At 46.6% G+C, this 16,059-nt stretch overlaps 1 protein-coding gene across 6 annotated transcripts in view; it reads right to left on the reverse strand.

The window, feature by feature from the left end:
- Positions 1-14,227, reverse strand: part of PCDH7 (protocadherin 7) — a 408,384-nt gene extending 394,157 nt beyond the window's left edge. For all 6 annotated transcript variants that reach the window (XM_082238063.1, XM_082238062.1, XM_082238061.1 and 3 more), the window contains exon 1: positions 10,896-14,227. In XM_082238063.1, the coding sequence (XP_082094189.1) occupies positions 10,896-14,075 (3,180 nt within the window). In that variant the 5' untranslated portion in view covers positions 14,076-14,227. The remainder of the gene's footprint in view (positions 1-10,895) is intronic.
- Between the last annotated feature and the right edge of the window lie 1,832 nt (positions 14,228-16,059).

A 16,059-nucleotide genomic window follows, 5' to 3' on the forward strand; every position in this document is an offset into this window, starting at 1 on the left:
AAGATTACTGAGATGGTGCATGAAAAACACCTCAAACATTTCAGGAGTGTTATATAACTGATATATTATTATTATTATTATTATTATTATTATTATTATTATTATATCACTTGTATAAAAAAGAAACATAAAATACATCTCCAGAAGAAAAGAGAATATCACACCTAAGGAGCATCAAATATGTAAAATGCTCCATAATAAGAATGCAATTTTTATTAAATGAACCAGCAGACTACCATCAAACCTACTGATAGAAATTAAAGTGCAAGACTATTCCAGGAGTCTCCACACCTCTGGGGCTCAGGACACATTTGAAAATCTAAGAAACTATTGATGGTATCACAAGCTCAAGCTCATGGGGGGGGGAACTGATGAATATTAGAATCCAGCTACCCACACAAAAATAACACAGACAAAAAAAAGCAGAATGCCTTGAAGAAATTGCAAATAAATTCAAGAATTCAGGGAAACTTCAATCCAGTACAAAACACTAGTATTATATGTTTAAAAAGAAGAAAAGGGGGGGTGTAAAAACAATAGACATAAGTCATTAATGTGCTTGTACACATGCACCCAATGTCCTGAAATCAATCACCTGGAATATAGCATGTCAAGTACACCATTTAAAACAGTGAAGTTTTAATTTTATGTAAAAAAATGAGTGGTTGCTACTCAATGCTGCCCCTGCAATCCTCTCCACTTGCCCTCCCCAGGCTTTTGTTGTTGATTAAAAAGATCAGGACATGGATCAGGGCAGGCCATGTATAGCTGGAAGGACTGGGCACTTACATCAGTGCATACTAAATTCAAGTGTTCAATCTAAATTAGATTCTCTATACATATCTATTGAGATATAAGTCCCATTTGCTTAAATGGGACTGACGCCCAATCAAGCATGTATAGTGGATTGCAATGGCATTCCTATGTACTCAGTTACCTGGGTGTAAGTTCCACTGAACTCAATAGAACTTACGTCTGGGTAGACATGCATAGGTATACATTCCATACCAGCATAAACCCCTGTCCTTTGGTTTTACTGGTTTACACCTATCACATGCAAAAGAGCCACGTGTTGTTTTCGTTTTGGAAAAAAAAAAAAAACCTGTATGGTGAGATAACACCCCACTACATTTTATGAGATAAACTTTAAAGCAGCCAAGATTTTATTTCAGGTCACAGAACTGCCTGCCATAAAATTAACTAGCCAAACTGTCAACAGACAGCAGGAGTACTGAGAGCAGAGTAAGGCGGCACACCAAGTCTTACAAAAAAGCATTCAGGTCAAGCATAATTTTTAGTAATGGATAATTTACATAAACTTCATTATAGTTGTATAGTAAAACGGTTCCCAGACTTTGAGCACAAATCAGGCAATGTTAAGCTATCCTATTTTAAGCCCCATTGATTTCAGTGGGATGGAGTTAGGTCTTACTGGATGACATCAAAGGTTCACCACAGGCTGACTCCCAGTGAGCATCAGGTTACCAGACGTCCCTGTTTCCCGGGGACAGTCCCTGGATTTACAAATCAGTCCCCTGACAAAATCCATCTATTTAGTAGGAAGTTGAAAAGTGTCCCCGGATTCACTGAAAAAAATCTGTTAACCTTAGGTGAGCATCTATATTTCTTAACAACTCACTTGGTCTACACACCACATTATTTGAGGCATTGTCTTGCCCCATTTGACAGCTTCAGTCGGTGGAACTTGCACTGTTAGTACATATGCCAGATAACATGCACTCCATGTTTGCTGGGAATTGAGATATGTTTTAGTGTGGCATCACTAATCCTAGAATCCTAGATTTGTACAGTTGGAAGGGACCGTGAAGGTCATTTAGTTCAACTCCCTGTATTGCAGGGTTAGTGCCCAACCTGGGGCACTAACCCATGACCCTGAGATTAGGAGCCTCATGATTTATTTATTTTTAATTTCAGTAAGCCTACCCAGATGAAGTACAAATAGATAAATAGGTACCGCTCCAGCAGGAAGGTAAACGATGTTCCGTGTGCTGCTCTGGTTCACCAGAAGTGGCTTAGTCATGCTGTCCACATGACCCGGAAGCTGTACACCGGCTCCCTTGGCCAATAAAGCGAGATGAGCACCACAACCCCAGAGTCGGTCACGACTGGACCTAATGGTCAGGGGTCCCTTTACCTTTACCTTTACCTTTACCCAGACGTATTATATATATAATCTCTTTCACTGATAATTATTTTGTGTATTTTTAAAGTTTTGCTTATTTTTTATAATTATATTATTATGTACACTGGTTAGATATCTTTCTGAATAATCCATTTAAACATGTTTTCCCTGAACTAATAAAAACAAACACCGTCCCTCTCCATCCCTCACATGCTGCTGGTGTATGCACAACTCCTTCCAACCTCCTCTCTTTGTATATCCCCCCCCACACACACACACGGAAGGGCTGCATGGAGCATGGACTGGGTTGTCCCTTAGAGCAGCAAGGCAAAGACATAGTTAGCAGCAAAGCTATAGTTGCAATTGAGTTATAAACATGCCACTCCTCAAAAATGCTAATTAAATACTCGGCTTGTTTTGCAATTTAATATTTACTGAGCGCACCTTTAAACCTGCAAATTCACATGCAAACTTCATTGTTCTTCCTACCGAAATGTGAAATGGCATCGCTAGCCAGAGTGGCTTAGGCTTCAGTTTTGGTGACTCTGCAAACAATGTCACCCATAAAATCTCTTAAAGTTTGCGTCCTTAAAGTAAGCCTTCTTTAGTCCCATTGTAAATTAAATCTAGTACTTTAAATGCTTTTGAGAAGATTATTCAAGGCAGATGCCATGACCAATTTTTTGAAACGTCTTGCAATTATTGCTTTTGTTCTTATTCTTGGTACACAGCTATATGTATATATGTTGCATGAAGGAAAACTATGCCTGGAAAGTTTAGCTCTGTTTTTGAACTCTGATTCTCCTTCTAATGCTGAGATTAGCTCCTATTCACATCAGTGGAGATTCCAAATGCATATTGATGGAGGAATAGACCTCTTTTCCTTTCTTAATAAACAATAACATTGTTTGAATGTAGGATAGCCGTATCCTCGCCATGCAAGAGTTAGCTTGGTATATGATAAACCGAATAAACTAACCAAACAACATACCAAGCAGATTCTAAAAAGAATTTTCTATTTATTTCTTCTTCTTCTTTTTGGCAAATTGCATTCTTACAGAAGTGAAGCTTTGCAGCCCTACAGACACGATAACATTCTCCTTCCATACGAAGGATGTTTTCCAAATAGCAAAAGTGTCTGAGTCAGTCATAAAAGATAATAAACAGCTAGGCAACAATGCACTCCAAGCAGAGATGATACAGTTCATAAAGGCTTACTGTGCCTTTTTTAAGGAAATGGAAGGTGGCATCTGTTTTGGGGGAGAAAGCGGGGGAAAGAACCATTAAGACCATAGCCTGGTTGCATGTATAGTGGCAAGAAAATTGGGTGAGGATGATAAGCAAATAAAAAAACCAATGAGTCAATTCTCCAGACAAAAGTAGTGGAGGTTACCACCTGCAAATCCTTGTGATAAATGCAGTGAAAGAACTATACAAAAAATGCCACCTTGTATATTTCATTACCCTATTGAATTATGAAAGCAAAGGGGAATACAAAGAACACTGCATAAATTTGCAACCACTGCTACATGTCAGACATTTTAATAATTCCTGTTTATATTGATCCTTGGGAGTCCAAATAGTCTACATGGTTGAGCATTTTACAAGGACCAAAATGAAAAAGCAACAATGCCAATCACCTCCAACCAAGTCCTCACTGGGATTCTTTTCTCTGAGAAGGGGGCAACACTCTCAGTGGTACAGCTAGGTAATTTCAGAGCCTGAACTTAATGGTCTTCCAGGGACCTCCTTTTGATAGCCAGGTGTATGATTTCACTCATGAAGCACACCATAAACATTTGTCTACTTCCTCCACTGCAATTCCATGCATTACAATGGCTTCTGCGTTACTGAGAAGTTACAGCGAAAAAGCAGAAGTTTGCCAATCCTGACTTAAAAACAAACAAGCAAACAAACCTCAGCATGTGCAATTTTGCATTCTAAACTTATTTAAATAATAGCACCCTTGAGAATAAGATGAAGTTTGTGCCTGGTATCCTGGTATCAAACACATTTGCATAGGGATTGCACCATTTTGTTGTAGAAAAGTCTACTAAACGCAAAATCATTCTAAAGCATCATTTATAACTGTGTACAGGCTTGGGGTGTGTGTGTGTGTGTGTGTGTGTGTGTGTAAATGCAGGTGACCAATTGAAAGGAGCATTGTTGCAAACCTGACCTCTCAGGAGCACCAGCACTCCTGCACATCAGGACACTGAGGGAGTAGTAGAGAGGTGAGGTCTGTGAGGTTGGGGCAAACTGGTGGGAAGGCTGAATTGACTTTGACAATGTATTTAAACAGCCCCCGCCACACCACGATCCTGCCCTATCCCATCAGCATCCAAATATATAGTATATAGCATGGTATGTGGCAGCCACCCTCTCTTCTGGCTGCTCCTAGAAGGATGAAATGTTTTATGCAGTTGTTGGCACCCATCTGTCTCGAGAGACAATGGACTGCACCTCTGGGAGTGAAGATAAACTGCCTAGTGACGTTTCCAGGGTGCAAACCTGGGCATTGTATATGGAAGTCCTGGGCTGCCCGGATGACAAGACTCCCCTCTTGCCCTGGCTGATGTGGTCCATTCAGCATTTAGCACCAGCTTGGCTACATGAGTTGCTCAAAGGAGGCATAGAAAAGACAGCATGCAACTTTCTTAGAGACTCCATACCAATTTGTGTAGGGTTTAATCCTTAGCCCTTTCTTCTCCTGAAGATGTTCCACAAGGCAGTGGGTATGGATATTTCCTCTGGGTTTAATCCCAAAGTCCCACGGATTTCAAAACAAAATTTGAGTGCAAATAACTTTCTCTGGATTGAGGACAATGCCTTTAGGATCATGAAGGATGCGTATGTTGGGCTACTCAAATTATAGGCTGGTTTGTTGAAGGAGGAGGAGGAGGAGGAGAGATGTCACTCAAAGATCTCACAGATGCAGTCATCTCTCTTCACCAAGTAATACAGTCCTGTAACCTGAGACTGGACTTCCTGACAACAATGTTGCAGTCACTGAATAGTATCAATTACTGATTCTAATTACATTAATGTATCTCATTCATGGTACTTCAACATAAGCACTGCTTGGATTGCCCTTTGATCTACAGTCAAAGAAGTGTTATAATCACCCATATGAAACAAATGTTACTTTGTGGGCCGAGTAAAGCATACAAGTGTCAGCTAAAAAAACCAGGAGTCTCTTTCTTTTCCATACTTCAAGTCCATACTTAGGAGATGATTAATACACCTAGACAATAGATGATGTATTAGAAACACATACACACACACATTCTTTTTCAACAAGGTGATGAACATTAATGCCATCTGGTTAAGTATTTGTGAAGATGTAAAAGCTGTGACTGATAAATCAACCAGTGCTCAAATGGCATTCTTTGAGGACTGCAAAGTTCACATACTATTTATATAACTCCCCACCTGTTAGGCTCATTATGCAAAATGGGGGGGGGATAAGAAAATGTCATTGAGAATCAAGTCAGCTTTCAATGGCTGTTTTTATTCTGCATTGCACTTCACAACACTGTGTGTGTGTGTGTGTGTGTGTTCTACTTCACCCCCTATGCCTCAATATTGCAGAACTGCAATGTTATTTAATGTGTGATGTGTTACTGTGGTTTTATAATTTGCTGGAAGCCACACAGAGTGGCTGGGGCAACCCAGTCAGATGGGTGGCTTATTATTATTATTATTATTATTATTATTATTATTATTATTATTATTATTATTATATTGTTTGGTGCTCCTCTCCTTTCCTATTGGGCTTCAAAAATCTCTTGGAGGTGTTCAGCACTTGTTCAGTAAACAAAAAAAATCTATAAATTACTCTAAGGTCAAGATTGCGATTTTTAGCAGCCTCAGCCCTCGGTATAGATGGTGCTTGGATCCGAAGACTATAGAACAAACTTGTTCATTTAGATACCTGAGTGTACTCTTTAATTAAACCTTTTATTGAAAGTGTCATATGGAGGCAGGGAAAGTCAAAGCACAGAAAACTATAGGGGCATTGAAGAACTTTTACTACAATAAGGGAGGGCAGCTGATCGAACCTGCCCTCAAGATATTTGGTAGTAAACTGCTGACTCAAATGCTCTATGACATTGAAATCTGGGGCTCTGATTGAAACTCCATTAAAGTTTTGGAAACTTAAAAACAATGGGTTTCTTTTTCATAAGCTGTACTCTGTATCAGGAATATCAGCAGTTGTTCTTCATATGGAATTTGGGTGGCCAACAATTAAGGCAAGATTGGACTGCGCTCAGTAAAGTATATTTCCAAAATTGCTACTATGCAAATCGGGCATTTTCCTGCTCTGTGTTATATAGAATTGGGTGATAACCAATTCTGGAAAGCACTAATTGTCAAGATGTTTTAGACTATTATGATTTTCCAGAACTGAGCTCTGCTTTGACTTTGACTTTGAATGCGTCAACTAAGGGATAGGCTCTTCTGGATAGAATTCAGAAGGAACTGCAACTAACTAGAACCACCATACTTTCGCCTTGGTATCCACTCTTGAGAACAGAGCATTTTAGAGCTAGTTATCTGTGTGCTGAAGAGTTGCACATACCTTTATGAATCTGCCCAATGAAAACTACAGCTACAATGTGAATAATGTTATTGGAACAAGAATATTGCGTACAATAGTACCAACATCTTGTTGTCTTTTAAAGCAATCTTTGAAATAGGATATATATATATGTATATATATATATATATATATATATATATATATATATGCAAAGTCTGTAAATAACTATCCACCCGGTACTGTCTGGATAAAGAGCTCCCTTTTGGGTTCTCTTAAAGTCAACAGAAGAAAGCAAAAGTAGAACTCAAAAGGGCGTTCCATCCCATTTCTGGCTTTCAGAGGTGAAATGCGTACTTTCCTCTAATGGCCTTCTCTAGTATCCTGCATCTTAAACATATTCTGGCAAAATGTTTTGAGTAAACAAAATCCAATTCAAAATTGTTTTGGCACAAAAATGCATGTCAATGTACTCTTCTACACACTAAATGATTGGCACAATCTGATCTGATTAACAGCTAGCAATACTGTTACTCACAATTTTTAAATAATTTTAAGATGACCATTTAGCAATCACTATCTGATTAATTTAGTGACCACTCCATATCTTACTATCATTGCTACTAAAAGAGTGGGAGGCTATTGCCTTTTACATCATAATTCAACATTGGTAGAAGTGTGTGTGTGTGTGTGTGTGTGTGTGTGTGTAAGGAAAAACATAAGTTCAGGCAATGATTTCCAAATTGCAGTTAAATGTTCTAAGAGAAACTAACATTGAAGTGTGGCAAAACAAAATAAAGGTCAAATGCTCTGTGTAGGAAGCAAAACTGCGTACATTTTTGAATTACATCTTTCTATACACTCCTCAGTATTTGGTGGGGAGGAAAACACAAAATTCTTCACATAAACTGCTTTTGTTTGGCACAAATTACAAATAGCTCATGCAAGATGCTTCCACCAAAATACATCATATTGTCTCCAACATAATGCAAAAAACCAGGTTGCGTATTAAAAAGGTCCAAGCGAAGCAAGCTAACAAACCCCACAATATCAAATTGGTTTTTGAACCAAGTTTTCACATTTAAGAATGAGATAGCAAACACACACACTCTTTTTGTCACACTAACCAGGGTGTCTGCATTCGTGACCGAGCACTGTATTTGCATTCATCAGCATGCATTTCTCTATAATGGAATTCCACACAAGATGCTATGCAGCTTGAGATAACACAATATTTACCCTAGCTTGGCTCTAACAGCGCTAACTGTTAAACGGTTTGCTTTGCATACAACCTCCCAACAAGCTAAAAGCAGAGAGAAACCACCTTAATTCAAAACAAAATAGATAGTGCTATAACAGTAGGTCACAACCAAAGGCACGGAAATTTGTTTTTCAAATACCTATGAATGGTTCACAGTGTGAGAAATTCAACAGTGCTTCTCTTTTAGGGGTGCAGATTCAGAATCAGTCCCTTGCATCACATCTAAGTTTTAAGCTTAAAGTACAGGTGCCGCACATTTGTAGTAACCTATTTCAAAACTCCACTTGCTAGAAGGTATCACAGAACACGTAGGGCTGTATGTAGAGTAGCGTCTTATGGATTTGTAAGGAAGAGATAGAAGGGATAGATCTTAATCCTGATCGTTTTTAGCATCCCTCCCAAACAAATGAAAAAAGTGTTTCGGCAAGAGTTAATTCTCTCTTTCCTTGCATCTTTTTAATGCATGTATTACATTAGTCCTATTAGAATTGGTGTGCTTAACATTTGTGTTTAGTGTCAGTTGCTTTCCAACCTCACAACTACAGAGGCCATTAGATTAAAACACCCTGGTTATGTAGAAAATCATGTAATGGTAAACTGTTCTCTTTCTCACTGCCTAGCCCTTGACAATGTTAAAAGTGTCAGAGTACAGCAGACTTCAATGGGCCTGTTTTTGGCTGGGTGTCTACCTCTAGTGGCTTGCAACAGTTTCCTCTCCAAGAGTAACCACAGTGCGAACAAAACCTTGTAACAAAAAAAGCTGTTTGGGATTAACCAAGCCCATGTGAGTGAGGATCGAGTGACAATATAGCTGGGAAACGGGGTTCACTTTCGCTTCTACAGGATACTTGCTACTATCTACTTGTATGCAGGGCTGCATATGATGAGAGCTCATTTGCTTTCGGGCAGTAGCTTCCTCTGTAGTGATATGTGAAAGAGGGTTCCTAGTGCCAAGATCTTGGCATGCTTCCTGTATTCCTGTATGAAGGGGGTGGTATCAACAGGTGCTGCTTTCCTCATGGAAAGTAGAAGGTTTCATCCACAAAAGGTATGGAAGCATTCTCAGGATCTGGACTTGGAAATTTTAGTGAGCCTAATGCCTTCACCTGACTGCAACTCCCGGCTTGTGAAGGCGGAGAGGCATCCATACCATTATTTTCTCACTGTTGGTAGGCCAAGTGGCTGTACCTGATCTATTTAACTGGTGCTTGGGGTGGGGATGGGGAGCCACAGAGTGGAGGCTTCTTGTGTTTGTTGATGAGCTTTTAGCTACTTGCAGCACCAGCCCAATAGATCCCCACTCCCACTCTAAATTTCACAGATTGAGAAGCACACTCCAGCATCCATTGCATTCTTGCAGAGGATGCTACAGTGGAATTCTCAGATCTGCATGCTCATTCAGGGATTCCTCTCAAAAGCATCTAATGGACCCAGCAAGTAGATGGGCTGCTTTGCACTCCAGCTGGCCCTGTCTGCTTTGCAGCCTTTGAATGTGTTTCTGTGTGCTTGTGTGGTGTCGCCCCATCCCCCTTGTGTGCGCTCACATGTGCACATGCAATTGTAGGTAGGCACAATTGTGTGTCTGTGTCCATTTATGGCTCTCTGCCAGTTGGATGTGTGACTAAATGGGAGAAGGGGGAAAGGGGGTGGAGTGGAACTGAAGGCTGGAGACATCTCTGACTTCCTACATTGCTAATTCTTTCGTTCCATTATGTGTGTCAGTGTGTGTGTGCTGCCAAACAGTGTGAAGGCACAGTCCGATGATCATTTAACTGAAATTAATAGTTTCCTCTTCATACTTCAATTATCTTGGCCTACTAATAAGCAGGGTATTTCAGGAATAGCAAAAGGAGGTGGGTTTTTTTGCTCAGCAGTGCATGTTAATTGCTCTGTTCTGTATGAAGTGATCCTTACTATATTTTCCAAAATGACTCTCCAAATCATTGAACCAGAATATTTTGGGATATATATATATATATATATATATATATATATATATATATCATATATTCCTATTCCTTAATAAGAGTATGTTGGATTAGATGCAAGAGATGGGATTGTGCGTGCAGAAATTTAAGTTTCTGGCTGTGTGTGTGTGTTGGAAAGAAAGAAAGAGCCACTATAGTGGCTGTGGGAAAACTTTCTTAGGACAGATAGTTGTGTGATGGGTGGTGAGCCTTCAACAGCTGTGAAATATGGGAGGGCTATGGCAGGTCTGACTATGCCTCTGAAAATCATTTAGCTGAAATTATCGTTTACTATTAACACACTTGACTTTAACTATCCCATCCACTCAAGGCTGGTGTATGTAAAAGTTGAGAAAGGAAGTTGATTTTTGACCATAAATGCATGCCCATTCTTCCAATCAGCATTAGTGTTAGTGACTTTGGTTCTTTAGAGTTCTAATTATTTCAGACTAATGGTACTGGGAAGGCACTGGGAAGCTTGTTGTGTGTAGGTGTGAGCGTGACTGTAAAAGGGAGGGGAAGAACAGGTGTAAATTAGAGAAGTGGCTGCATGTGTGTGTAAGTGTAGGAGGAGTAATAGCAGGTGTGTCTGAGTGCAAGTATCCCTTTCATCTAGATTAACAGTTTAGTCTTAAGGCTTTTCAAACAGGCTGTCTGTCATCCTCTCAACCAGGGTGGATCGTCATACTAAAAGGCACCTTAACACTGGGAACAGGAATTCTGTTTGCATTGGTGCTCCTGTGATTCTTAGTTGAGGAAATGTTAATTCATAAAATATACACCTGATCCTAAAGGCAGATTCTGGCGGTGAGTGGTTGTAAAACAGGTGTGGGCTGGGGCTTGACTGCCTGTGGGAGAGGAGCAGCAGGCGAGCCTGTGCCTGTGAACGGCTATGAAGGGTGTAAAGGGGGTGAGCTCCCTCCACCCTTCTCCCCACCCACCCACCCACCCCCTCCCACCACTGCATGCCTCCATCCGCCTTACCTGCTTGCTGTACTTGCTGCTGGCTTGACAGCTGTACTCGGAGCAGTGGTCCGAGCCGATGGAGATGTTGTCCCCAGCGCCTACGAAGGTGTTGGCCGGGGGCAGTTCCTGGACGGCCTGGTGTTTTTTCCCGGCGGTGGGGGACTGCGGGTGCAGCTGCACCGTGGGCAAAGGTGAGCTGGATTTGTAATGCCTGGCCAGATCCGGGCTGCCGGGCCCGCCGTTGACGGAGCGGTAGCGGCTCATGCTGGGGCTGTCCCCGGACAGCTTCTCGTTGACGCCGTCGTAGCGCTGCCCATTGGGCTTGGAAGCCTCGACCGTGACGATGCTGCTGTAGAGGGGCTGCTTGCCTTGCTTCTTGCCTTTCTTGTCCTTCTTGGGCTTCTTGGCCTTGTCGTGCTGCTGCGGCGTGAAGAAGTCCTCGTGGTCCTTCTTGCCGGCCTCGTAGCCGCCGTGCTTGCCCTTGGAGCGGCAGTAGCGCGCCATGACGACCACCAGGATGAGCAGGACCACGGTCATGATGCCGGCCACCACGCCCACGACGATGCTGAGGCGCTGCTTGCTTAACTCGTAGCTGGGGTCGCCGGCGATGTCGTGCGCCAGCGGCGTGTGCAGGCTGCGCGCCACTTGGCTCTCCACGACGGTGGCGTTGGCCAGGCTCTCGTTGACGAAGACGTGCAACAGCGCCGTGGTGGACTGCGGAGGCTGCCCGCTGTCGTTGACCTGCACCACCAGGCGGTGCAGGCCGTAGTGCTTGGGCGCCAGCTTGCCCACCAGAGACACGACGCCGCTCGACGGGTCGATCTCGAACAGCTTGAACGGGTTGCCGCCCACGATGCTATAGCTCAGCTCCGCGTTCTGGCCAGCGTCCGCGTCTTTGGCCTGCACCGTGGTCACCACGGAGCGCACGTTGCTGGACGGCGGCAGCACCTTGTAGGAGCTGTTGGCCGGAGACGTGACCACGGGCGCGTTGTCGTTCTCATCCATGACGAAGAGCGACACGGTGGCCGTGGCCGAGCGGGCCGGCTCTCCTCCGTCCACAGCCTTTACCTTGAAGGTGTAGCTGGTCTGCAGCTCGCGGTCGAACGAGACCGTCGAATAGATGGTGCCCGTGTCGTTCTCGATGGAGAAGATGCCCGGCGCGCCTTGCCCTTGGTCCCCGGGCTGTATGGAGAGGCTGAGCTGCGCGTTGCGCCCCTTGTCGGCGTCCATCACTGTCACCATGCCCACTGGGCTGTTGGGCTGCAGGTTCTCCTTGACATAGAAGGTGAACACGTCCTGCATGAAGCGCGGCTCGTTGTCGTTGCGGTCGGCCACGCGCACCACCACTGTGGTGGAGCCCTGCAGCGACGGGACCCCTTTGTCCCGGGCCGTCACCTGGAACTCGTAGGTGTCCCTCTGCTCGCGATCCAAAACGGCCTGGACGCGCACGTCCCCGGAATCGGGGTCGATGGTGAAGAGGCCTCCGGGAGACTCGGCAGAGAGCGGGGAAGGCTCCAGGGAATAGGCAATCTCGGCGTTCTTGCCACTGTCGGCGTCCGTGGCTATCACCGTGGCCACGCGCTCTCCGGGAGCGTTGTTCTCCGGGAAGGATACCTCCAGCACGGCCTGGCTGAAAACGGGCGGGTTGTCGTTGGTGTCCCCGACGCGCACCAGCAGGGAGTTGTTGCTGGACAGGCTGGGGCTGCCCGAGTCCACGGCCACGATGACCACGTTGTAGTCTCGCACGGCCTCATAGTCCAGAGGCGCCGAGGTGTGCAGGAAATACTTGCGCTTGTTCTGGGGCTCCCCTTCACCCTCGCTGGCCGGCTTGAGCTGGAAAGGCACGTCGCCCACCACGGTGCAGGTCACCACGCCGTTCTCGCCCTGATCCCGGTCGGACACTTGCACCAGGGCGATGGGGGTGTCCACCAGGACGTCTTCGGCCACGCTGGCCACGCCGTCGCGCAGCGGGATGCGCCCGATCTTACGGATGTCGATGGTGGGCACGTTGTCGTTCTCGTCGCGGATGTTGAGCACCACCGTGGCCTTGTCCGTCTTGGGGGGCTGCCCGCGGTCCCTGGCCATGACGGTGAAGCGGAGCTGGTTCACTTCCTCGCGGTCGATGCGGTGCAGCACGCTGAGCCAGCCCGACGACTCGTCGAGGCGCAGCAGGCGGCGCACGGACTCGGTGGCTGCCCCGAAGACGTACTCGATCTGGCCGTTCACCCCGACGTCGGAGTCCGCCGCCCTCAGCTGCAGGATCGGGGTGCCGGGGCTGCTGTTCTCAGCCAGGTCGGCCTCGTAGACGCTCTTCTCGAAGCGGGGGCTGTTGTCGTTCACGTCGGTGATAAGCACTCTCAAGATGGCCTGCGAGGAGCGCGCCGGATCTCCGCCGTCGCGCACCCGCAGAGTCAGCTCGTACGAGTCCCGCTGCTCCCGATCCAGCGCCCCTTTGACGATCAGCTGGGGCTGCTTCTCGCCATCGGGGGTGTCCGCCACCTGCAGCTCAAACACGCTGCTCCGGGCCCCGCCGTCGGCCTCTTGCCTCCTCTTGCCGCCCCCGGGGTAGAGGGCGCTGTCGGAGGTGGCAGAAGCCGAACTCCCCCCGCCCCGTCGGCCCCCATCGGGCTCTTGGATCAGCTCGTAGCGCTCGATGCCGTTGCGCCCGAAGTCCCTGTCGGTGGCAGTGGGCAGCAGGTAGAGGGTGCCCACGGGGCGGTTCTCCTCGACGGTAAGGGTGAGCACGGGGGAGGGGAAGGTAGGGGTGTTGTCGTTGATGTCCAGGATGATGACCCGGCCTTCGAAGAGGTCCACCCAGCTCTGCGACGGGCCGATCACGGACACCTCGAAGTCCAAGAAGCACTCGTTCTCGTCGAAGATCATCTGGCACTGCGGCAGCTTCTCGCGGTCGATGCGCCTCTCGGTGGTGCTCAACTCGCCCGTCATGTTGTCGATCTTCAGGTAGTCGGAGCCGGACTCCAGGCTGAACGTCACCTCGCCCGAGCCCGTCACGATGCCCAGGTCCGAAGCCACGTTGCCGATGCGGATGTCGGCAGGTCCTTCCTCGGCCAGCCGGTATCTCAGCACTTGCTTAGCCGCCGCCAGGCTGACCCAAAGCGGAGGCGGCAGCAAGAGCAAGAAGCAGCAGCAGCAGTAGCAGCACTGCACAAAGCCCAGGAGCGTCCGCATCTTCCACATCTTCTTGAGCACCCAATGAAAGACCCCACCACCACCACCTTCCTCTGCCCACCCGTGCCAATAAACGCCCCCCTTGGCAAGCCAACAAGAAGATGCCTCGGCGTTTGGCGGGGGGTGGGGGGGGTGGAGGGAAGGATGGAGGTGATGAGGGTGGTGATCAATTATAAAATCCTCCTGCTTCTGCAGAAAACTTCGGGTCTCATCCCATCTGGCGCAAAAAAGGGTGAAGGGGAGGAGGAGGGAGGGGATCTGGGGTTGGCTGGTGGCTCTTCCCCACCTCTCGTTCCCCCCTTCCTTTTGCAGTTGCTCTGTACTCACAGTTCACCGGGCAAGTGTATTTTGCTTTTTTAAAGATTCATCTCGGCAGATAGGATGAAGGAGGGGGGGAGTTCCGCCTCTTCCTCCTCCTCCTTCTCCTCCACCCCCTCCGATGGCACTGTAATCACTTTGCAAGGTTTGCAAGAAAAGCAAGAGCAGCAGCAGCAGCAGCGAGGGATTTGATGCAACCAACTCCTCCCCCGCCGCCTTCTTTTTTACTCCAGTCCAGTTCAATTCGCACTCTTTCCTCTCTGCCTGCTTGCCTGCCTGCCTCTTCCTAGCCGTTTGCCACCGCCGTGGAATTAGCTCTTCTGTTTCTCTCTCCCCCCTCCACTCCGCATACACACGCCGACGAAGGGGTGGGAGGGCGGGTGGAATGTAAATTGCTTCATTCAGAGAGCGCTGGTGTCCGGCGGAAAGGAAAAAGACAAGGCAGCCTCCAAATCCTCTTAGCTAAAGATGGAATGGGGGAAGAGTAAAAATAGCCCCAAAATAAAGAGAGGGGGAAAAAATATGCCCAGTCTCCAGTGATGCGACAGCTGTATAGATATTTGGGAGGATTGCTTCCTCTGCCTTGTATTACAGATCAGTTCTCAAGAAATCCCCTTTGGTTGTCAGGATAGCGCCTAAATCCATCTTTAAGAGATCGCCTCCAATGTTCAGGTCCTTCTAGAGAGAGGAGAGTTCTTCTTCAATATACTGTATATTTAAAAAAACAAAACTCTGCGCAAGGTCATTGGTCACAAAGCAACATGGTACAAAATCTGCAGGAGATGTTCGTCCGGAATGCAACAAGGATGGAGGGGAATGCACATAGATAGATCTCTTCCCCCCCCCCCCCGTCTCGCGAGCGCGCACGCACACACACACACACGATACAACAGTCCCAAGTTTGTTTTTTTGCATCCGCAGTTGGTGTGCGTGTGCGTCTTACCTGCATTTACACTGCATGTGTTAGAGCAATCGGAGGCTGCAGCACTAGGGAGAGCGATTCACAAATGAGATTGCAGTCTCTCGCTCGCTCCCTTGCTTCTTCCTTGCCGTCCCAATGCAGCGAAAGCAGCGCTGAACTTCATCCCCCTTTTCCTCCCCAGTTCAAAGGTGAGCACAAAGGTTGGCTGCTGGCTGTGTGTGTGTGTGTGTGTCCCCGAAGGCGATTATTCTAAGGCTCCCCCCTCACGGATATATACCCGAGGCAGAAGGGGGTGGGAAAAGGGAAGAGATGTAACTGGATCTTCTTCCCACGTGAATTACCACCGCCGATTCGGAATTACATCCATAGCTGCGGAATGGTGGGGGGGGGGAGAAGAGAGATCTCTTAAAAATAAAAAAGCACCAATCCCAAAATAAATGTCCAAATGCAGCGCTGGAGGAGGGTTGATTTTAATCGAAGCAGAGTCCGGGTTGCAAACGAGAGACGATCCGAGTCAGTAGTTTCCCTGGACCGCCACTCCGGGCGAGATCTGCAATTGTGCTTGTTTGTAAAGCCCCCTTTTCCTGGCTCGTCTCGCTCAAGTGCGGCTGCTTGGTGCAGGGAAGCTCGCTCGGCTTTTTCCTCCCTCTGACAGACACACACACACACACACACACACACACGGCGAGCGTGACGCTTCCCAGGAAAGGGAGGAAGGAGGAGAGGGGAAAAAAAAAAAGCAGCGGAGCATCA

The sequence above is a fragment of the Podarcis vaucheri genome (assembly GCF_965113315.1).
Source record: "Podarcis vaucheri genome assembly, chromosome: 9".
Taxonomy (NCBI): Eukaryota; Metazoa; Chordata; class Lepidosauria; order Squamata; family Lacertidae; genus Podarcis; species Podarcis vaucheri.